The 24,004-nt window shown below is 41.6% G+C and overlaps 1 protein-coding gene across 1 annotated transcript; it reads right to left on the reverse strand.

Moving 5' to 3' along the window:
- Positions 1-5,452: 5,452 nt before the first annotated feature.
- On the reverse strand, positions 5,453-11,810 carry IFIT1B (interferon induced protein with tetratricopeptide repeats 1B). Its single transcript, XM_012765172.2, has 2 exons — positions 11,728-11,810; positions 5,453-7,330 (listed from the first exon to the last, which is right to left on the reverse strand). The coding sequence occupies exons 1-2, from the start codon at positions 11,730-11,732 to the stop codon at positions 5,911-5,913; spliced, it is 1,425 nt and encodes a 474-aa protein (XP_012620626.1). The 5' UTR covers positions 11,733-11,810; the 3' UTR covers positions 5,453-5,910.
- Positions 11,811-24,004: the final 12,194 nt, after the last annotated feature.

Raw genomic sequence — 24,004 nt, forward strand, 5'->3', positions numbered from 1 at the left:
ATAGAAGTGTGCAAGTGAGAGGTAACTGTTACTATTAATTAGTATTATTCTTTTCAGCCATCAAGTTAAAAATAATCATTCCTTTTAAAGAAGCTACCTACTTTCCATTGGAAAACATTCCAAGAGGAATATTTTCCTCTTGGAAACACCTGGACACACTGCCAGATCTAAATCATTTCTGCTTGACTCCCCCTGCCTGACTCATCTCCCATCTCAGGAATTCTGCTAGTTTCCACAGAAACATCCACAACTAGTTAGAAAGTTCTACACAAATAAGAATTTCTGAATTAATAAGACAGGTTTTATGATGTACTTAGATAAATGTTCAGGCTATAAGCAAATGCTAAAATAAATGGATTAGAAAACTCTCTTTTTGGGGAGCAAGACATCTTTGGAATTTTTAGGGAAAGAAACAATTGGGTTCTCCATTTTCTAGTGCATTAGACAGCAGGCAGAGAAGGGAACAAAGTGTTTATTTTGTCATTGCTGTGAATTTGGCAGCAGTTATGGCTCCATGGGGCTCTGGCCCAGGCTGATTAGGTATTCAGAATAATGCTCAGTGTCTTTTTGGAATAAATAGACCCATGAATGACAAAGGACAGAGCAGTATTAAGGACAGAGGAAATGGCCAACAAAGTTTGTGTGTGTGTATGTTTACAGATATGAAAATGGGAACTGGAGAAAATGAAACTTTTAGAAAATTAAACGTTAGCACCAAGCTATGAGTCCATTTCCAAGAGTCTAAGACCAACTCTGTGAATGACTGACCAGTTATGATAAAGCCACTTCACCTCTATGAACCGCATTTTTCTCAGCTCATAATCAACTTATTTGGAATAGATTTGCAGATCTCAACCCTCACTGCACGTTAGAGCCATCAGGGGGATTTTCAGAAATATGGCTACCCAAGCCCCATGCCAGACCAACTGAACACATCTCTGGGAATGGGCCATAGCTCAGTATGAAAAGAAATCTGCAGGTGATTTTGATGTACACCTGGGCTGGGAACCAGGGCCTGGATGGTTCTTGGTGTCTATTGTACATCTGAAATTCTCTGGTTGAGGGATCTGGGATTCAATCCCTGCACCCACTTCACTTGCCTTTATTTCAGGCCCAGATTCAGTCTCTTCATTACTCTGCCTTGTTTCGTCGCCTACATAGTAGGTAATGAGCTCCTTGGTCTTTTCTTGATTCACAGGAGGGCATGGAAAAAGAATGTAATTCTGAGTGTTTTTTTTTTAATTATAACCTACAGTTGTTGAGTTATTTATTTCGCATATTCAATCACAATTTACTAAGGAATGTGTACCATACAAGTTTTTCCCTATCTTTTCCAAGGCCATCACTTGTAGTCTAAAATTCTTTATCAACTTCCTATCCTATCAACTATAGAATAGGATCTAGTAGACCTGGTTACCTATGGAAAAGCTGGTTTCTTCTTAGAAACAAATTTGACCCCTAGGTGGCGCTACTTTCCACAGTTGGGTTTCTCTCCCTTCCCAGGCATCCTTCTCATCAGCATGTAATGTAGACATTGCTTCTGTATTCATTTTTAGTAATCATAGATAAATGAAAACATTGCAGTGACCATGACAGATGTACAGGATTCTTTCATGCTAGCATCATAAAAACCAAAGACTTAACTGAAGCCATCAATCCATTTACACTTTCCAGCATCTTTGATTTTCCTTAAACTTACCAATGCATCATAGAAGTCAGGTTTATAGATATTTCTTTTCATAGTTTATAATTTAGCATTTAACAATTGGGATGTCTGTGCTAATTACATACTATATACTCTTCTCAATTTATTCAATCACAAAGATATTCTTAGTTACAGCCTATTTTCTTAAAATTGTAATTTTCAGACTGGGCATGGTGGCTCAGGCCTGTAATCCTAACCCTCTGGGAGGCCGAGGCTAGAGGATGGCTTGAACTCTGGAGACCAGCCTGAGCAGAAGTGAAATGCCGCCTCTACTAAAAAAAAGAAAGAAAGAAAGAAAGAAAAATTAGCTGGGTGTGGTGGCGCCTGTCTGTAATCCCAGCTACTCCACGGGAAGCTGAGGCAGGAAGATTTCTTGGGTCCGGGAGTTTGAGGCTGCAGTGAGCTGTCATGCAAACACTGCACTTTAGCCTGGCTGACAAAGGAAGACCCCATCTCAAAGAAAAAAAAAAAAGGAATTCTCAGTGTTTTGGCCACTATAAGAAAACTATGCTCTTTGGTTGTGAAATTGTTCCTAAACTACTTTCAATCACATCCATGGAGAAAGGACTTAGACACCAGAGTCCTTTGTTGTGAATGAAAATCTGATGATTTTCACATCTTCTAATGAGTCTGGAAGGGACAACTCAGCCCACCTTGACCCACAATCTTGCTTACTGCAACATATTTAAGTATCACCAGAATTTGTGTGTGTGTGTGTTTTACATTTCAGGCTTATTTTGAAACAATTACAGACTTACAGGAAATTGCAGGAAAGGTCCTATGTACTTTTCATCCAATTTCCCTAAATACTGTAGTACTATATTAAAACCAGGAAAATGACATTGGTACTGTATATTTTTAAGATAAAAGATGACATGAACTCATCTTACAGATTCAGGCACACAGGATTTTTACTTAACCTAATTGATCTTACATCTGTGTATTTTTCCTCCCCAAATGAAAATTCCTTTTCAAAGCGATACCAACTTAATTATTCCTGTAATTTATTTGACAATATACTAACAACGGTCTCAGAAAAACAAAATCAACAAAATACCTCCAGAATGATTGCCCATCAAAGTTTAAGAGTTTTTCCCATGTTATTTTTGTCCATAAGCTCTATATTATTAAAGAGTCAAATTACAGTGTATTATAAATCACTTGGAATCTGTCTACTGTATGTTATTTTATCCTCCATTCCACATATATTTTGGCTCATTTATTTCAGTTTGCTTTACTTTTTAGATATTGATATTTGCCCTTTGTATCCCAACATTTTGTTATGTACATTGCCAAGAAGATAGAAAAGTTGGGAGAATTTTACAATGAGAACCCATATATTCAGATTCTGTAGTTAACAGTTTACTATATTTATCACATATCTATTCATCCATTCATTTCTTTATTCATCCATTTGTTTATCTTATTTTTTGTTGCTGCATGAAAAGGCAATCAGGACCATTAGTTGATATAATACTTTAGCATGCATATAAGGATTTTTTAATATGAATTTTGTTTTATAATTAGATAAAATCTTGACATGGTTCCAAAAACAAACACAGGGAATTCTAGCTCCTATTGCTATCCCTCTTTCCTTTTCCTTCCCTTTCTCATAGATAACCATTTCAAAATTGCATTTATCCTTCCATTGTTTTCATTTTAGTAAAAGCAGGTAGACATGAGTTTTTATATATCCTTCACTTTTCTTCTGTTCTTCCCTGGTGTGTACTGCATGTAGGAGCCACTGATTAGAACCGCACTTACAAGATACTCAGCCAACCCATGACTCTTCATTAAGTCCCTTGTATGTTTCCAGGGTGGGGAGAGTTGATGTTAAAATAGCTTGTGTTAGGACATACACACACACACACACACACACACACACACACACACAAACTCATAAACTCTGTTAAGTAGATACAGTTGCTAGGGAAATAGATTTCAGTTCCAGTACCTGGAGTGGTGGTAACGTTTCAATATTAGTTAATGAATGAATTTGGTGCAATAAAACCTGATTTCCTGTTAATTTACCAACTAGCTGAGAAATGTTATTACATTTGTACTGAATTCAGCCAAAAGGACTATGGGCTATTACTTCTTTTGGCCAACACCAGCTAGTAGCTAAGTAGTAAGACCTATCAGTTTAGTAACAGCTACAGAACTCAACCAAATCAAAAGCTTAAAGTTGTTTGGTTGAAAGAACATTGTGTGTTTTCTAATCAGTAGAAATATGTCCTCAGATTTCTTGTTTAGATTTGTTCTATGAGTGGAGGTGAATCTCCCCCTACAAGTGGCTCTGCAGCAGTCACAGGTAATTCAGCCACAGGAGTTCAAAGAGAGGCTAGGTGAGCCCAAGTCACACGTTATTTACAGGGAAAAGTCAATAGTAGTTTCCTCTGGTTGAATCTAATAAATCTGTTCTTTGGTTAGTATCAATAAAATTGAAAAAGACGTTACTTGTGTATTCCCTAGTTGTCATCTGAATGCCCCCCTCCCTCCCATCTTACCCCCTCTCATCATTGGTCAATATCAGCTCTCAGGAATCCAAGTAGCATAAGTCAACCTTCCTATTCCATGGCGTGTAGATGTAACAGCTTCATAGTTTTTTAAAAAAATCCTTAGTAGGAAGTCAGATATGGTGATGCCTGTCTGTATTCCCAGCTACTTGGAAGGTGAGGCAGGAGGCCTGAGCCCACAAGTGCACTATGATCACACTTGTGAATAGCTACGGCACCCCAGTCTGGGCAACATAGTGAGACCCCCCCCCATCTATAAAAATAAATAAATAAATAAAAATACCTGGTAGGGCTTATATTCCCATGGCTTCCTTTGCTCAGGCCTTCTAGGGCTGCATAAGTTGATTCTGCATTTTTCTATTTCCACCCAAACATGGACTACACATATTTTTTGAATGTCACCAAGAAAGTACACTTAAAGAATTTGTTATCTTAGCAAATTTTACTGAATATTTTTGGATAGGGAAAAAAGGGATAATATATTATAATACAGAGCAGCCATAAAGTACTGAAAAACTGCATTAAGCTATAAATGTTATTTAAATGTCCCATATAGGTTTTTCCTTTATTTGTCTTCCTCTGATACATTTGAAGTTTTCTTAGGTGTAAACAAATGTCCAGCAATGTGTTTGGATCCCACGTAATAGATCCCTAGTGATTACCGGCAGCTGGACAAATATGAACAAAAGTTTGAATTTATTGTACAGTTATAGGCTTGGCTCACTGACCAGGAAGTCCTGTCCACAGTAGGGCCTTAGGAAATGGAACTCTGGCTACAGTGCTATAGAACTCCTGAAGTCCCCTCCTTCTTTCTAACTTTCTTCTTTGCTCATTTGTTTTGCACTTAGATATTGTTGCTGATGAGTGATCCCAGCCCCATAGAATAGAAACCTTCCCTGTTTAAGTCTCCTCTGTTTGGAACACCAGCTAGACTGAGGATGGAAACTGTTCATTCCAATGGCAAAATTATAAGGAAAAGGATGCTTGTTTGTCCAGCCGATGATAGGTCCCCAAACCAGTATTAATCAGCCTTGGTCCATGAGCACAGAACTGTGGTGTGGAAGAATGGACGCTCCTGCCATGGAAACATGGATTGAAGGGGGAAGACAGACAGGCAGGCAGCACAGTATGTGTTGTATCAAACTCTTTTGCATTTCATCAGGTTATTCATTTTTGAAGATAGCAATTAGGAAAGAGTATGTGTCAACCTGAAATAATGAGATTCAGAAAATATGACTAAATATAGAGTTTATTTGAGTGCAAAGCTTGAGGATACATACCCAGAAATGCAGACTCCAAATGGATTGGGTCAGCATTCCAAAGTGGGGAAGTTAAGGTTTCACTTATATAGACAGTTAACAGGGCTGCAACATTTTTCATTCAATGTCAGTGCACCTAATAGGGATTTGATTGGTTACAGCTCTTTCTGTTTCAAAGAAGACTGCTTTAACATTCCATGAGGAGGGGTGATGATCTGAGCAGATCTTATCCCTGGTGCCACAAAGCCTTTCTTAATAAGGGACACAGCAGAAGTTGCAGCTGCGTGCTATGTGATGCAGGCCACATAGCCACATTCCTCTCGAGGCTCAGAATAATTTAAAGTTCCAACAGCTTCAAGTTTGAATTATTTAATTTCACAGTTGTTGTACTTAGTTATGAGAATATTAAAGGTGTGGTGGTGACCTCTGTTCAAAACATAGGGTTTAGGTCAGCAGCCAGCCTCAGGGCCTTCTCATAGCACAGCAGGGCGTCACTCACTTCCCCTTTCAATTTGTGGACAAGACCAAGGAGGCTGAAACTTTCCACAACACGTACATTCCGGTTAATGCATCTTTTAGCCAATTTCTCTAAAGCATTGAGAATTTTTTCCCTGGAATGGGACATTTCTTCTATTTTCAGACCTTTTAAATAATGAGTGATTGCTTTATCTTTAGAGTCCCTGTGATATTCTTGGAAACGGCCGTAGCGGTAATGAAGCTGTTGCTGTGTGTAATCATCAATGGTTGTCATGCATAACACTTTCTGAAAAGTGTCCTCAGCCTTTTCGAGGTGCCCACTTTCTGCATACATCTCGGCCAGGTCAATATAAGCCAAATCAAATGTGGGCTTTAGTGTTAAAGCTTTTTCAAATTCATGGAGAGCCAATTGAACAAGTCTGTCTACCTTTTCTCTATCCTGCCCTGTAGGCTTCATGTTTGCAGCTGACTTTATTCGAATCATTTGTCCTTTGTAGCAAAGCCCTATCTGGTGATGCAGGAAGGCAGAAGTGGGTGTTGCCTGCAAGGCTGTTTTAAAGAGCTGAAGAGCTTTTTCCAGAGAGCCTCTTCTTCGGTAAAACTTGGCCACATATCGAATGACATAGGTCTGTGAGGATATGTTATCCAGAGCTTCTTTAATGTACTTTTCTCCTTCCTCTCCCTGTCCTTCATCCTGAAGCTTCAGGGCAAGGAGAACCTTAACATATGTATCCTCTGGATTTAGACTGACAGCCTTCCTTAGGAGGTGCAAAGAAGACCCCTTGTGACCTTTTACTGCTGATTTAAAGCTATCCAGGCGATAGGCAGTGATGGCATACCCAGTGTTGAACTCAGGGTTTTCGGGGTCCACTTCCAGTGCCTTTTCAAAGCAGGCCTTGGCCCGTTCATAATTCTTTCCTCCACACTTCAGCAGGGCCCATCCTTCCTCACAGTCCATCTCTGGACATTCCATTCTATAGCGGAAGAGATTTGCAAACTTCTTGCAGGTGTCCTCCACCTTGTCCAGGTGAGCCTGGACGTCCGCCAGCCTGCCCATGTGGTAATACACCCAGGCAAAGTTGCCCCAGGTCACCACACTCCTCACGTCTGATTGGCCAGCGCACTCTGTCTGGATTAAGTCTTCAGCTTCTTTCAAGCTCTCCAGGGCTTCGTCATTCTGGCCTTTCAGGTGTTTCACATAGGCCAGTAGGTTGTGTATTCCCACATTGTATTTGCTGTCTAGGAACTCAATTTGGTCCAAGACCCTGTTTTCTAAATCAGGCATTTCAGAGCCCTCAATTTGCAACCCCCAGGTGAAGTGACATCTCAACTGAACCAGGTTATCCTTGACCCGATGATCATCAGCATTCTGACTGCGAACACAAAAGCAGATTTTCCTTGTTAGGCAAGGAACAGCCAAAAGAAAGAGGCTGGATAAAACACTTTGTATTTTAATGCTTATCCTTGGATTTTAGTGGTGCAACAACAATGTGTATGTATAGTTCTGTGTCATTTTTTCACATGAGTGAACTCATGGAACCACCTTAATCAAGATACAGACTTACTCTGTCACCATCACATTTCCCTCATCCTAACCCTTTAGCATCATACCTGTCACCTCCTCACCTGCACCCCTAAACATCCCGAGCCCTTGGTAACCCCTAATTTGTTCTCCATGTGTGTAATTTTGTCATTTCAAGAATGTCATATAAATAGAGAACCTCATACGAAAGAATAGTTCAATGTATAAAAGTCAATCAATGTAATACACCACATTAATAAAAAAATGGGAAAGAAATCACATGACATCTCAATTGATGCAGAAAAAACATTTGACAAGATTCGGCACCCTTTTCTTTTCTAGGAACTCAATCTGGTCCAAGACTCTGTTTTCTAACAGAAAACAGGCATTTTAGAGTCTTCAATTAATAACTCCATGTGAAATGACATCTCAATGGAACTAGGCTGTCCTTAATGAGCTTTTCATTATATTCTTCACTGTAAAAATAGACAGCAATTAATTCTATTCTTTTTAGGAGTATTCAGTCTACTGAAAATGAAACTAGCGCTTCCAATGGTCAAATATTCTCCTCCCAGTATCCCTGTTTCTATGATCTGTTGCCTCTCTGGGTGCCATAGTCATGTCATGTGGACAAAGAGCAGGTTGACATAAAAATCCTAATGAAATGTTAATCATTTCCTGGTGCCAACAAATAGGTTAAGTGAAGTCTAAAAGCCAACTCAAAAGGCATTAAATCTGCTATTACCAAAATAACTTCAGCACCACCCTCCACATTGTAAAACCCTTCTCCCCTTCTATTTCTTCTCAGCATCGTAGTACATGATTAATGCTGTCAGAAGAATGTGGAGAGAGAGTGCACAGAAGGCTGGATTCCTTACTGTTTTCCATATTCCCAACACCTAAACATATTTTGCTTTTCTCTCCTCCTATGAAGGGTTCTGAGTAAAATATGAGAGCCAAATAACAGTTTCAAAGGATGGGCTTCATAGATGCTTAAGCTGGGTTGGAGAATGTGGTAGGGCATCCTACTTCCTACCACCTACCTCCTTTGCCTGTATGAACTCACTCAACCAATCCTAAACAGAGACATTGAAAATGGGTGGAACCCCACCCGCCCACCCACCCACAGTGGCAGGCTTACTGCGTGGGGACAGACAGTAGTGGGGGGTGAGTGAACATTGCATGAGGTCAGATGTGTTATTTGAGGAAACAGCAAGTCCCACCTTTGTAATTCAGTGCCCCTGATGTTAGGTAGCCCTGAAGCCTAGTATAAGACAGGTACTCAAAGTCTCAACAATTATAGTAACCCCTCAGCTACCCATGGGGCAGGGAGAATAATACAGGATCAGTGGGACCAGGAGTTTTCTCTCCAATATTTCATCTTCCTATGAATTGGAGCTGAAGTCCTAGTTCTCCTATAAGAATAAGAGGGAAAAAAAGAGGAATTTCTCTGTAAATAGTTGAAAAAGTGGTCCTCCCATCATACGTAGGTGTATCTGCCTACACAGTCTCAAATAATTACCCTACCTTGTATACTTGCATGCTTTCTACCCATGAGGCCCAAGGAAAATCCCAATGAATACCCTTGTGAAATTTTCTTTAACTCTATGTATGGCGATGTATAGCAAGAACCAATTTTTGTATAAATTCTGCCATCCTGACTTCAGTACATAACCTTAATCCAATCACACACACACACACACACACACACACACACACACGACTATGGAACATTCTCTTTTGAAAATAAAGAGGAAGAGAAAATTCACACAATGATGAATAATATTATCCAGGTGGGCAGAGGATGCTCGAGCTTACTACTGCCTCTGGGAGTACAACTGGCAGCTCAATGCAGCCCTCTCATTTTCCCCAGGGTCCCCACCTCAGACACTCCCCATTATGCTTAGATCATCCTTGAGTGTATTCCTGTGCACAATCCCAAACCATCCTCCCCAGGTCTGAGTTCACGGAAGATGACAGCCTGACGCTGAGTCTGTTCTTGCTTTGGGGCAGGATTGCGTGGTTGACTGCTGAGGTGAGGAGCTCCGGAAACCTTCCTTTTCACCACCCAGCTGTGGCCTGGGATTATTACCCAACGTGTGTGTGTGTGTGTGCGTGTGTGTGTGTGTGTGTGTGTGTGTGTTGGGTGTTCGGGGTGTTGGGGGATGGGATCAGGAATGAGTAAAATCAATATTGTGTCTAAGCATGCTCATTGAAAACCGAAAATAGTCACCACCCTTAAAGAAGGTGACCCAAATGCTCCACTCATGTCCACTGCAGCCCATGGTATGATGACAACAGACACTGCCAGGCAAGATCATCTACACAGGCTGCCATTACTCTAAAGCTGGAATATTCAGGGATAGGCCATTCTAGGCTTTCTAACTATGTACCCCTATCTCAGGTACCTCTGGCGCAGCAAGTATATTTTTGAGACGTAGGAGGAGACCCACTGAGATCAGGAGTATTTTGATGTGGGCATTACTCACTCTGGGATAGTCCAGAGCTCCTTTAGGCTGCCCCAGGTCAGGGAGTTCTAGAAACATAAGCACAGGCTATTGCCAAACCTCTCAGGTCACCTAGCTACCAAAGCTTAGGGGAGGGAAGGCTTGCCTTCTGTCACCTCCACACACAGATGCAGACACAGCTGACATCATTTAATGACCAGGAACACATTATACTAAAAAGAGAGACTTGGGTACTCTTTTTTTTTTTGAGACAGAGTCTGACTTGCCTGGGCTAGAGTGCCGTGGCGTCAGCTGAGCTCACAGCAACCTCAAACTTCTGGGCTCAAGCTATCCTTCTGCCTCAGCCTCCCGAGTAGCTGGGACTATAGGCACGCGCCACCATGACTAATTTTTTTCTAAATATTTTTAGTTGGCCAATTAATTTCTTTCTATTTTTAGTAGAGATGGGGTCTCGCTCTTGCTCAGGCTGGTTTAGAATTCCTGACCTTGAGAGATCCTCCGGCCTCGGCCTCCCGGAGTGCTAGGATTACAGGCGTGAGCCACCACGCCCGGCCAAGACTTGGGTACTCTTACGGTAAATTTCTTTGCAATCCCTGACTTGTCATTTCTTCCCATTTTCAGGTATAGATGTTTCTTGGAGAAGGGACCCCTTTTTCTATAGGCTGTTCCTTTCCTACTGACTGCAACATCATATGGGGAAACTCGAGTCCATCAGAATGCTTTTGAGCAGAAAATATTTTCTGCAGTTTGCCAGTTCTAACCAAACTAGGAAAAAAAAAGGAGTATGTATTCTCTGGAACAAACACATAACAGCCCTGATAAAATTTCTTATTTTCTACCATCTAGTAGAGTGTTTTTTTCAGATTTTAGCATGCAACGTGTTTACCTGGAAGATATATAACACAGAGATTGATGGGCCCCACCTAGAGTTTTTGAGCCAGCAGGTGTAGGGCAGGACCTGAGAATCTGCATTTTCTAATAAGTTCTCAGGTGATGCTGCTGCTGACCAGGGAACCACACTTTGAAAACAGTTGATTTGGTGAAAAGTAAATTTCATAGTGATCACAATTTCATAGTTTCACATTAATCACAAAATTTGACTTGGTATCAAAAAGAACAGAAAAATGGTCATCTGTGACAATAGCTTCTTCTCTTTTCCACCTGCATTTAACTGAATTATCAGATCAAAAATGCTTCCCCTTCCCCCCTGGATACCTGAAAGGCTCTAAATGCTCTTGCCCTGACTGGGCCCCAGGCCAGTCTCCCCTCTAGGCTTAGGTGAAAAGTTGGTAAGTATCCCGAGTAATTGGCCCTCCATTAGAAAGTGCGACGCAAATGACATCATCAGAGCACAGGAGATGAGTATTAATTCCTCAGCGCCCACTGGGCTCTGCTTTGGGTTGTCAGTGGTTGAGTTTTTCACCAAAGGCCTCTTGAGAAGCCCCTCCCCCACAGCTAGAGCTAAGGGTCTCCCCAGGCCTGGTCTCTGCTCCCTCCTCTTGCCCCTGCAGGCCTAGGGTTGTCATGTTACCACTGTGGTCATACCACGCCCCCATCCAGCACCTTCTCCTGTTAATCTCACTGAATGATGCCATAACATCTTAACTAGCCCTCTTATTAAACTTCCCTCTGTTACCAGGTTGAAGGTGCCCCTCAGGGTCAGAACCATGATGGAATAGCTCCCTTAGGAGGATGCCTGCTGCAGAACTGGTCCTTAAAAAAAGGTTTGGAATTTCAAAGTGCACAGAAATGAGGGCAGCAAAGCAGAGAAAGCCTTTACCTCATGGTGCTGTGGGACAGCAGGTGCTCCGTGGTACTTTGCTCCAGCCTGGGAGGCTCCTCCAAGGTTTGTCCACAGAGTTCTCGGGCTTCTCAGGTAAGCATGCGTGCTTATATATGGGAGGTATGCCCAGGCACTTTGCCACGTCCTCGATCAAGGTCCAATGAAACTCTCAGGGTAAAAATGAAACTTAGAAAGAGAAGGCTATCTCTGCTTTGATTCCAAACACATGCTCAGTTTTGGCAGCTAAAGGAGTATTTATGAAAAGCAGTTTTGATATGCAAATTCCCTGCTGGGGTCAATGTAACCTAGGAAATGGAGGATACCTGGACCTCTTGATGATGTTCAGTGTTGTGGAGAGACCAGTGAAGGACAGGATGTACATTTTTGTGTGTATAATTTGTTAGTATCACGAGTACCCAGCCAGGTGGTTCCAGGGACATCTGCAATGGAAGCTCCTTGGACCAGAGTCAGTGGTTTCTGCCTAAAGGAATACTACAGAGAGCCATTGTCAATTTGTGGAAGAATGAGGTTGCAGATGGTTCGGTCTTCTTTTGTGATGCTGTGTTAGGCAAAATGGTTCCCTCTGTGTTTAGAGATATTGGTCTGTAAGAAAAGTGTCGTCAATTAGCAGTATTTGTGTTCCCACCAACTCAGACTCCAGTGGAGCCTATGCAAGCATATTGATTATTTGATGGTCTTTACTGTCCACTGTCAGTAGTTCAAACAACAGTGTTTAAGCCAGTTAGTACAGGAACATGTGATGGGGCCACTGAGGTTCACAGTACTCTATGGTGTGTGGATGTTAAAATCTAAATTTACATAATTCTTCTGGGTTATCCTCATGTATCTTCTGTTTCCGCTATTTTTTAGATCTCCTGTTACAAAGCAACAACCACCAGAATGTCAATCGAACAATTTTCACATGTTTAATGAAAAACTTTCTGTGAGACCAAGAGTGGTATAATTGTCTGTGCAAGAAGAAGGGGAAAAGAAAAATGTGTGTGGAACATTTTTCTTTTGGAAAAACACACAAAAAATTTTTGGAGATCAAACAAATGTGAAATCCTCTTGTGAGGTGACTCAATAACTTGAGTCACCATGCAAGTTTCATGCATTGGTTACATAGGAGGATAGTGCACCAAGATAAGCTAAAGGGCAAAGACCAAGACCAATTTCCCTTGAGTGACTATTTCAAGATAGGTTTATTAGCTTTATTATAGTCTACACATAATTACCGAGTGAAACTGTAGCCCTGCTGTGCTGTTTCTTCTTTGTCCTGGACCTGTAACTTGGCAATATTTCCTAAGCTTCCTTGTGGTAAAGTGTGGTCGTGTGTTTGAGTTTTGGGTAATAGAAATGGGCAAACATTATGTGTGCCATTTCCAGGCCTAGTTCATAAAACATCCATGCATGCTCTTTCATGCCCTTTCCTCTTTTGTGTGAACACTTGGAAGGAACATATTAAAGACGGTGGAGCCAAAAGGTGGAAGGAAGCCGGGAGTGGTGGCTTACACCTATAATCCTAGCCCTTTGGGAGGCTGAGATGGGAGATCGCTTGAGCCCAGGAGTTCAAGACCAGCTTGCCAACATAGCGACACCCCCATCTCTACAAAAAATATAAAAATTAGCATGGTGTGGTGGGAGGCTGAGGCAGGAGGATCACATAAGCCCAGGAATTTGAGGATGCAGTGAGCTATGATGACATCACTGAACTCTAGCCCAGGGAACAGAGCAAGACCCTGTTTCAAAAAAAAAAAAGAAAATGAAAAAAGTTTTAGTCTCTGAATCACTGCAGGGAGGGTAGCTACCTGCCAATCAGTAATTTGAGAAATAAATTCCTATATTGTTTCCCAAGTCATATTTGAAGGTTTTTTGGATAACACCTTGCATTACCATAGCCAATAGAGATGATTAGAAAAAAATTAAAATTGTATATATATTTCCAAATATCAGATATCATGATCTGTTCAAATTTGGACTATTTACTTTGTTGTCTAAGCGGTACTTTAATTCTTTAATTGTAAGAAGAGAGAATTGATAAGATACTAAGATAATGAGACTTTTCAGAAATGTTTTCTATGAGCTTATAATGCCCATGTGCTGTAATGCTCAGGTAGTTTAGATGTTAGATATTCTTTTATTCTTTCAGTGCCTTTCTGATGGTGGTAAATCGCCCAGTCTGTCTTGGACCTCTGGCAGATCTTGTTTCACTGTAATTGGTGAAGGATGTTGAAGGGGTGACTGCAGCAAGAGCCGAGCATCTTCAGTGTCAGTCCCCTCCAGCCAAAGACTGCAGAAACACACTCCTGTTAGAGCACATTGGGTAGATTACTCATTGCAGTGAAAGAAGACACACAACCATGGGGAACTATGGGGTGTCTCAACAAGAGGGTGTTACAGAGAACTTAACAGATTTGGGCTTGTGTTGGAAGATTAGGGGGAGGATTTAAGGAAGCAGGGCTTTTCTTGGAATCAGATACTTGCAGGAAGCAGGAATGATTCTATGATTGAGTATCTTAAATCATGCCTAAAAAGAGGGAATATTAGACCAATGTTAAAGGTGTAATTTGAAAAGAAGTAGCAGTCATTAATGTTAACCAGGTTAAGGGACTGTTTGAGCTCAGACATGATTACAGAGTGGCCATGTACTTTGTCTTAATCCATCAAGGTCACAGGATGGCCTTTTCTGATATTACTGTTCTTAAAATTGTTTATGTGCTACTGGAGAATACTAGGCCAGCTCCCAGATGTCCAGGGCTGCTCTTCTCTTTCTTGTCGGGGAATTTCTGTGTTACCACTCCAGCAGACAGAGGGGTATCCTGACTTTTCTAAGACCAAAGATTATATAGACAAGAAGGAGTACCCAGAAAGGAACATCAAAGAGGATTTTATGCATTCACAGTTCAAATATGCAGATCTCTTAGAAAAGGGTATGCTCAAGAAGCGGTAGTATAAAATCTCTCCGTGTGAATTAAAAAAATTCTTTCTATGTCCATTTAAAAGGAGGGATTTAGGCAACTTGAGATAGACCACATCTGCCCATTAGTATGAGACAAGTTCTGAGAAAAAAAATACTGACCCTCTCGACATCTTATAGACACAGGACATTGTTTAGATCCATGTGATCCTCCCCAAACCCACCAAATCCCCAGATTACTTAAATAATGAGAATGTGAATCCCATGCCTTAAGTATAGTCTAATTACAGAAGTAGGTAGTACAATTTTCTAGGCATAATGAGTGCAGAAATGAAGGGCAAAACCACCCAGGGGAACAAAGATCAGGGAACTAGGTCCAGGTAGGCCTGCCGTGGAAGCCCAGGTTTGCTTAAAGGGAAGAGTGACTGTCAGGCCAACATTGTCTCATCTGGGAATGAACAAACTCAGGCCATTAGAAAGAACCTTCTAGACAGGTCAGATGACAGAATCTCTTGTTGGAAGGGGTCTCCTCACAGACGTGTGCCATGTTACCTATTTCAGGGTTGTGTTCTCTGAATATAAGACAGTAAAATTCCATCATAGAACAACTGTTATCCTATGTATGGGGCCAATGGGACATTTTTTTCTGAGGTTTCCTTCCCTCCTCCCCAGCTTGGGCACAGTGAGCAATGTCAAAACCTTTTAGTCTCACTCATCTTTGTGCACACAAGATGGTGTTGCTCAGTGGTGAAAGCCAACTGGAGCGAGACCGTCTGGGGTCATTACTAGACTCTGCCGCTCACTGGATGTGCGATCTTGGGCTAGTCAGTTCACATGTCTAAGCCACATTCACTTACCTGTAAAATTAGCATAGCTGTATGACTTTCCTCATGGGGTTGTGCTGAGATGAAATGGGATATTGCATGGAAAGTTTGTCTCACTGAAGGACATTCGGTCATTGTGAGTGTTGCTTTCACAGTGCGGGACGAGCCCCTCCATCTGTACCATCTGTGCTGACCATCAGCTGGAGCCCTTGCCCACTACGGGTTTTCCCAGTGGGCACTAGGGAGAGGTGCCTCATGTCATGTCTGACTGTGCAGCTGCTGAGATAGTGGTGTTCTGTCCTGAGCTTTGGGCCGAGGCGGTCTAGATATTCCCACCTCAAGCTCAGATCAGGGAGCCCTGGCCATGCCCACGTGGAGCCTGGCAATGCCTCTAGGGCAGCAGGCACCCAGCCCCTCCCTAATACCCACAGACCTGTGTAGGGGGAGAAGAGACTGTAGAAGGGGGATCACTTTCTCTCAGCTCTCTCCCTCCAGTTCTGTATCAGATGGGAGGATTCTAGAAGACCAACTGAGTTTTCAGGTGCAAATATTTTCTGCAAGGCACCAGCCCTAACCCAACACTGAAAGAAAGGAATGGAAACATAAGCAAATATGGAAAGGAATGTTAAGAGGGCTGCTTACAACTGAGAGCAGTATGACTTTGGAATTTTCGAGCATATAATTATTGCTTAGTAACACTGCATCAGAGAAACAGAGCAGAGTGTTTATCACTATGAATTTGGTAGCAGTCCTCCTTCTGTGGGACTCTGGCTGAGCTGATTAGGTATTTAGAATCTAGCCCAGCGTGTGCTTGGCACAAACAGACCCACAAACCTCACAGGACAGAGCAGCATTGAGGAGAGGAAACACCTAAACTCTCTCTGTGTGTGTGTGTGTGTGTGTGTGTGTGTGTGTGTGTGTGTGTGTGTGCGTGTGATTACAAACAGGAAGGAGAAATGGAAACTAGAGAGGGAAACTCATTTCTCATGGACAGGATTCCTACTTGGAGAAATGAAACCTAAGCATTGAATTATGACTCCACTATCAGGATTCAGGACTGTTCTATGTTTAACCGACTAGCTGACTCAACTTGATTTCACTTCAACTCTGAGTTGCCTCTTCAGTGCTATAAAAACCTTGGCTTTTAACAGTGGTTTACAACCTTGGCTGCAAACTGAAAAATTCCCTGGAAATCTTAAAAAATTGCCTGAGCCAATTTCCAGACCAATGAGTCAGAATCTCTGGAAGTAAAGTCCAGGCATCAGTATTACCAGTAATTTTTTTTTTTTTTTTAAGAAATCCCATGGGGATTTTTGTGTGTGGTTTAAAACCACTGGATCACAGTTTTGATACTCAAAAGTATGATCTGGTCTGTGGACCAGCAGCATCACCATCAACTAAAAGCTTAGAAATGCAGAATCTGAGGCCCCTCCACAGATATACTGAAATCAGAATCTGCCTCTTTACCTGCCCAGGTGATGCATTGGTATTAATACATTCAAGTTTCACAGATGCTCTGCCAGATGATCCCTGGATCCCTTTGGACCAGGGAGTCACTCCCAGTAAACACCTGCCTTTTCTATGACACTCTGAGTCAGAAACTTTATTCCTTTGTGCTTTGGTTTTCCCCATGTGTACCTTAGTAACCCACACAACACACCCCATATAGGAATGTAGGTCAAAGTACATTGATCTCTACAGAGAGTGCCTTATGCTTGCTTTTGAGACTACTCATGTTTGCAAATACATGCCAATTACACTCAACAGAGAAAATATTCAGCTACCAAGAACTTCTCTTCTCTCAAAGGCCCAGTAATTTTCATATGCCTCAGGGCTCTTGATGGCTACCTTTGGCCCATCATGATTTACTTTCCTGGCTGACTCTTGTGTATTCCAATTTGAACTGAATCTTCATGGTTTTGTTTTCTACATGTCAAGAATTCATGCACCTTGAATTGTCTATGTAAATTTTAGGGAACATTTACATCATTAAAGTAGGCTCAAGACATTGCATAGATCCTATAACGCTTACTGGAAAAGTCCTCAGCTTCTTGGGAAGCAAATTATTTTTAAGCTTGTCTGAACTATCTTGGGACTTGGGAAGTCTATGTCTACAAGGAAAATGAGCAGAGGTGAAGATATTTTCAAGTTGTAATTGAAATTTAGGATTCTAAATTGAGCTGAAAAAACAAGTTTTAGTACTCATGTCATTCCCGTGGCTCTGGAAAACCCATAGATGTTTAAGGAAAGTGTGATCCAAACATGCGGTTGGTATGGCCTAGGCTGCCTTCATTGCATGCACTTCTTATCCATTGTAAAAATCAGCAAACTAGAAATGATCATTAATTACAGGCCAGGTGGTCTGTTGGGACCTGGAAGCATTAATAAAAAGGTGTATGGCATGTTTCCTCTTCTTAAGTGACGTGTTATCTAGCAAGAGAGAAAGATTCATAAGCACTTAATTTGATTTTAACAAAAGCAGTATACATTGGTTGTTTTGCAGTCACAAAGGAGGGATATTTATCTCTTCCTGAGATTCATAAACAACTTCTTGGGTTAACTCTTGCTCTTTAACCCAATGTGTTTGGCATATTCATGGTTCTGTGGGCTCCCCTACTTGGAGAATACTCCAAAGACTGTCTATTGCTTAGGCAGGCCTGGCCCTACAGGGACCCTGGCTACTTGGGCGCAGTGTGCAATGATGCTGGCTGCACACACCAGGGGAAGGCTTTGGTCCAGGACCACCAAACTGTTCTTGTCTCCAAGCCATGGTAATCCTGCAAAAGCAGCTAAGAAGGGTGTGCGACTGTGAAACTGCCAGCTGACTGCCAAACTGGCACTCCGGAAACAGAAAGATTTATGTGATAGGTGGCCCCCATATGTGGTATGCATTGTTAGTGTCTATTCAAGTATGAGTTTGTTTTAGACATCTTTGCAGTTGTACTCCCTAATAGTCTTTGATTATTGTGACTGATCTGTAGGTGAGACCTATCCCCTTACTTTTCTAGGGGCAGGCAAGATGCCACCTGGAGATGGGCTGGACTTAGAGAGCCAGGGGTATAGAGGTGGATTATGCCCTTTTTCCCTTTATGAGTTGGCTGGTCAGGTACCTATGTTGGTGGATACATATGGATAGCGATCCTCTGCATGAACCACTATAAAATGCAGTGCAGCAGCTCCATGCTCTCCCAGAATATGCATTTGTTCAAACATATTGGGAGGTTCCATAAATTCCCTTGAGTTGCAGTGGTTCCTTAGGGCACAGAAAAGCCTTGTGTTGCATTCCTAATTCTGTTGCTAAGCAACAAACATCCTTAGTCCCGGTTTGTATAGGCTCTCTGCCTTGCAGTACTCCCTGGAGGGCATGGCCTCCCCTTCTAGAATCAGGCACCAAGGTAACAGTGCTTCAGTTGCAATGTACATCCTGGGGATAAACAGACTCAGGACACACAGGATGAAGCAGCATTAAGGAGAAAAGAAACAGCTGGCAAAGTGTGCATGAGTTTATCAATATTAAAAAACAATGGAAACTGGAGGTGGAAATTTATTCTCGCTGAACAGACTTCCTACTTGACTTAGATTCAGGATAAACTCTGTAACTAAGACCAGCTGGGTGATCTTGATAAAACCATTAATCTCCATGAGCTGTCGTTCCTCAAGGGTTAAGCCTTATTTAAATAAAAGGGTTTATCTGGAGTCTGAATCCAGTGATTCTCCATTCATTTTTCATCTCACATATGAGTTAGGGGCCATTTTGATTGTCACTTCCTGATTCTGCAGAAAACATGAAATTGAGCTGGACAAAGACACTGTCAGGGGCTCCAGCATGCAATTCATTTCACTGGCAGTCACCACGGTCTGCTTTTCTTTCTTAACTCCACCTGAAAGGTGGGATGCTGGGTCTGGGATGGGTACAGAAAACAAAGTCATGAGAAAAGCGACTTCACTTGCTCTAACCCAGGAATTGTATTTGTGGCATACTGTGTCCTTTTGGATAATTGCCCTCAATCTCCTCTTGTTTAAGGAGCAAGAAGATGGGGAGGTTACTTTTGTTCTTAGCAAAAGTCTTAGAGAGGGCCAGGGTCTCCTAGTTTGAAAAGAAGCAAGTAGCTCCCGTATAGGACTGAAATATAACTTGCAATCAGCCAGGCAGGGGTTAGGAGTGGGATTCTGTGCTTTTGGGTAGCATATTTTGTGTAAAAACTTTCAAATAGAATGGAGCTGGGTACAGTGGCTCATGCTTGTAATCCCAGCTACTCAGGAGGCTGAAATGGGGGGATCATTTGAGCCCAGGAGTTCCATGCTGTAGTGAGCTATGATGGTGCCACTATATGGTGTCCAAGACAGAGTGAGACTCCATCTCTGTAAAAAAAAAAAAAAAAAAAAAGAATATTTTGAATGGAGTATTACATAGAATAGACCTAAGCAACTGAGGTATGATTTATCTCACCTTTACTTAAAGTTCATAAGCCTGAATTAAAATGCACACCTCAGGGTCTGGTGCATTGGAAACTCTCATCTTTATAATCTTTTTTTTTTTTTTTTTTGTTAATTTTAAAGAGATTTATTCTGAGCCAAATTTGAGAACCATGACCCGGAGTCACTGCCAAGAGGCCTTGGGCAAGTGGACTCATCTTTATAATCTTATCCATTGTATTTTCCAATATCTAGTGAAAAGAAGGGGTTTAAAAAAATCAAACAAAGAAAATTTGAAGTCCCTTTTCTTTTCTTTTCTTTCTTTTTTTTTTTTTTTTGAGACAGAGTCTCGCTTTGTTGCCCAGGCTAGAGTGAGTGCCATGGCATCAGCCTAGCTCACAGCAACCTCAAACTCCTGGGCTCAAGCAATCCTGCTGCCTCAGCCTCCCAAGTAGCTGGGACTACAGGCATGCACCACCATGCCCAGCTAATTTTTTCTATATATATTAATTGGCCAATTAATTTATTTCTATTTTTAGTAGAGACGGGGTCTTGCTCTTGCTCAGGCTGGTTTCAAACTCCTGACCTTGAGCAATCCCCCGCCTTCCCAGAATGCCAGGATTATAGGCGTGAGCCACCGCGCCTGGCTCCCTTTGCTTTTCTAGTACATAATAAATGAGGAACAAAGCCTAAGACTATTTTCCCCAGTTTTTTCTTTTAATTGCCTTGACCCTGTCAGAATGAACCTAAATAGAACCTCCCTTTCACACTCTCAGAATGCCAAGTTCCTGTTTCGCCCTAGCCCCCAGCTCTGAGCTCTGGGTGGTTCACCACCCTACATACTTGTCCATTCTGATCCAGTCAGGGCGTCCTGTACAAATCAGTGTGCCTGCGTCACTAAGAATTAACTGAATTAACAGTCAAATATCTATTAATTAAGGCTATAAACAAGCCCTGCCTTCTGGAGCAAGGTTCCTTTGGAATTTGTGGTCAAGAAAACTATGGGATTTTCCATTCCAATGATATAGATCCTATAGATCTCATTTGCCAGTCCTTATCCCTGAGTTTCTTCTTATCACCTCCATCATTGCTTTCTTCTCCCGGCTTGCCCCAAACCCCAGGTCATTGATGTTTCCTTGAGCTTCTGCAGAGAGTCTCATTGCATCAAAAAAAGATAAAACTTCCTGAGTTCCTGAGAAAAAATTGATGATCCAACTAAACAACTGTTTAGTTACTAACAAAACACTGAAATGAATATTTAGGGAACATGGCTTCCTTCTCTTGGCTGTTTTGGAATTTGTGTTATAATGCAAAATGTGTTGATTAGTGTTAGGGTGGGTCCCCTTCAACCTGGGCTGGCCTTGACACTTGCATTTGCTGATAGAAAGTGGCAGAAGTGACATTGTGGGAGTTCTGAACCAAGGTTCCAAGAGGCCTTGCAGCTTCTGTTCTCATTCTCTTGCTGACTAGAGACTGCCATGTGAAGAAGCCCAGGTTTGCATCCTTGGGGGTGAGAGAACGACCCAGCTGACACATGGCACCAACCACCAGTCATTTGAGTGACACCATCCCAGATCATTCAGACCAAGCCAAGTCACTGGCTAATTGTAGCGTTGTAAGTGACTCCGGGTAGAACTGGCAGAATAACCCTCCAGCTGAACCCCTCCCACCTTTCTAACCCAATAAATATAAACAAATAAAATGGTTATTGTTTTAAGCCACGAATTCTGGGATGGTTTGTTAGACTATGATAGATAACCGACACATTGTGCCTTCATTTCCCTACATCTCTATGTGTGAAAGAGATAATAATATTAATAGTTTCTTCCATGTCTTCATAATCTATAGGAAAGTCATGCTGAGGGAGAGAATATGGTAAATTGCTTTGGGCTCCATACACTGAAATGTGGAATTAATTACCTTCTAAAATTATGCTTATTTTCAAGTAGTTTCTAGTATTTTTCACTGAGAAAATTTTATTATAGCAACTACTAACCACAATCCTTGAGATGGCACAGTACATACACACTCATATTTCTTAGTGAGTTGGGTTTTTTGACCTTTTTGCCATCTTATAATATCTTAAGAGAGACGATCTATGGTATTCTTGAGATTATGCATAGCATTTCATTAGAATTATTGTTTAAATTATGATGGGCAGAGGACACTTGTTATGGGAATGAATTCTGGGCCTACTGGGTAAGTTTATTCATTAGCTATAATTACCCCTTAGCATTTTTTTAATTAAAAAGTTTTTTAGTTGACAATTTAAAACGGTACATATGTATGGTGTACAGCAGGGGTCGCTCGCCGAGGACATTTATGTCCGCTGGGTGTTTTTGCTGCTGCTGCCTGTCCTGCTTAGCAGCCGACTCTTCCCAGGCCCGCAGTGCGCATGTGTGGAATGTGCGCCGCACTCTCCAACGGCCCTCCAACGGTCTGAGGGACAGTGAACTGGCCCCCTGTTTAAAATGTTTGAGGACCCCTGGTGTATAGCATGATGTTTTGCTATATGTATATTTCGTGCCCTGGCCAAATCAAGTTATTTAATATAAGCATTACTTCAGATACTTATTTTTTTGTGGTGAGAACACTTAAAATCTACTTTCTTAGCAATTTTAAGTCCACAACATATTGTTATTAACTGTAGTTACCATGGTGTATTGCCTTAGCCTCTCACATGGTATTATGCCTTGTGCAAAACAAAAGATCCCTAACAAGTCTGGATCTTTGAGTTTGGAAATGGTCCAAGGTACATATGTTACATCTGCAAATATCAGAGGGCTGCTGTACACAGGTTCTTGGTATAGGGTCTAAATTCTAAATTCAGAGAGACAAACTCATTTAGGGCCACAGTCTTTCTACCACTTACAAACCTACTAACAAGTTTCCAGATGTTAAACAAGCTAAGAAATTGTCCCAGCATTTATTTCAAATGTTATATTAATTCCCAATCTAGGGGGAAAAATTTGAAAGGAAAGTGTTCAAATGATCATCTTACTTATGTACTTTTACTTTTAGGTTTACATCCTTGTGACTAAATATTACATTCACAGGTGAATCACAAATGGATTGCAGAGGAAAATCTTAAAGTCCAAGGAGACTATTCTCCATGAGTTTAAGAGACTCCTGTCACCTAGCTCTGCCTTTCTCATTTTGGTTTTATTTTGTTTTGTTTTGTTTTTGAGATGGAGTCTTGCTCTGTCACCCAGGCTGGAGTGCAGTGGCATGATCATAGCTCACTGCAACCTCAAACTCAAACTCCTCAAACTCCTGGCTCAGCCTCCCAAATAGGTGGAACTACAGGTGTGTGCCACCACACCTGGCTAATCCTTTTTTTTCAGAGTAGACTATGTCCATTTTTAATTTTTTAAAAACTTTCAATAGACATAGAGAGTACAAATGATTTTTGTTACATGGATGAATTGTATAATAATGTATAATTGTATAATTATACAAATACATACAATTGTATAACTGTATAAGGTAAAAGTCAGGGCTTTGGGTACCCATCAGCAGAATAGTGTGCATAGTACCTGATAGGTAGATTTTTTATCCTTCACACCCCCTGTCACCCTCCTCCCTTCTTAATTTTTAATATCCATTACATCACAGGGTTTCACTATGTTACTCGGGTTGGTCTTAAACTCCTGGCCTCAAGCAATCCTCCTACCTCAGCCTCCCAAAGTGCTGGGATTGCAGGCATGAACCACTGTGCCCAGCCTAGGTCTGACTTTTTTCTGAACAAAATGGAGCTTACCATGTCAGACGCCTGAAGTTTTGAAGGGGCTGTTGTAGGCCTGGACGGACCTCTGTCCTCATGGCCACCCTAGCACTCTGTTCCTTACACTCTGTTGGGGAGGCATTCACCCAGATATTCCTGAGAGCAACTTTGGTCAACAGCAGCACTGCTAACTGGGCACTGGGCTTAGCTGGGGCTCCTGGACTGGAACAAGAGTCATAGTTCCCATAGTCTAAGGATGGGCTGCCTACAGGGGTAATAGTGTTATTTCTAAGGAGGAGCTAAAATGGACATGTCAAACTAGCATGACATGGTTTAGCAGTTACCCACTGTCCCCAGTAGAAGAGACTTTGGGAATTAATATTATTGCCATAG

The sequence above is a fragment of the Microcebus murinus genome, chromosome 14, assembly GCF_040939455.1.
Source record: "Microcebus murinus isolate Inina chromosome 14, M.murinus_Inina_mat1.0, whole genome shotgun sequence".
Taxonomy (NCBI): domain Eukaryota; kingdom Metazoa; phylum Chordata; class Mammalia; order Primates; family Cheirogaleidae; genus Microcebus; species Microcebus murinus.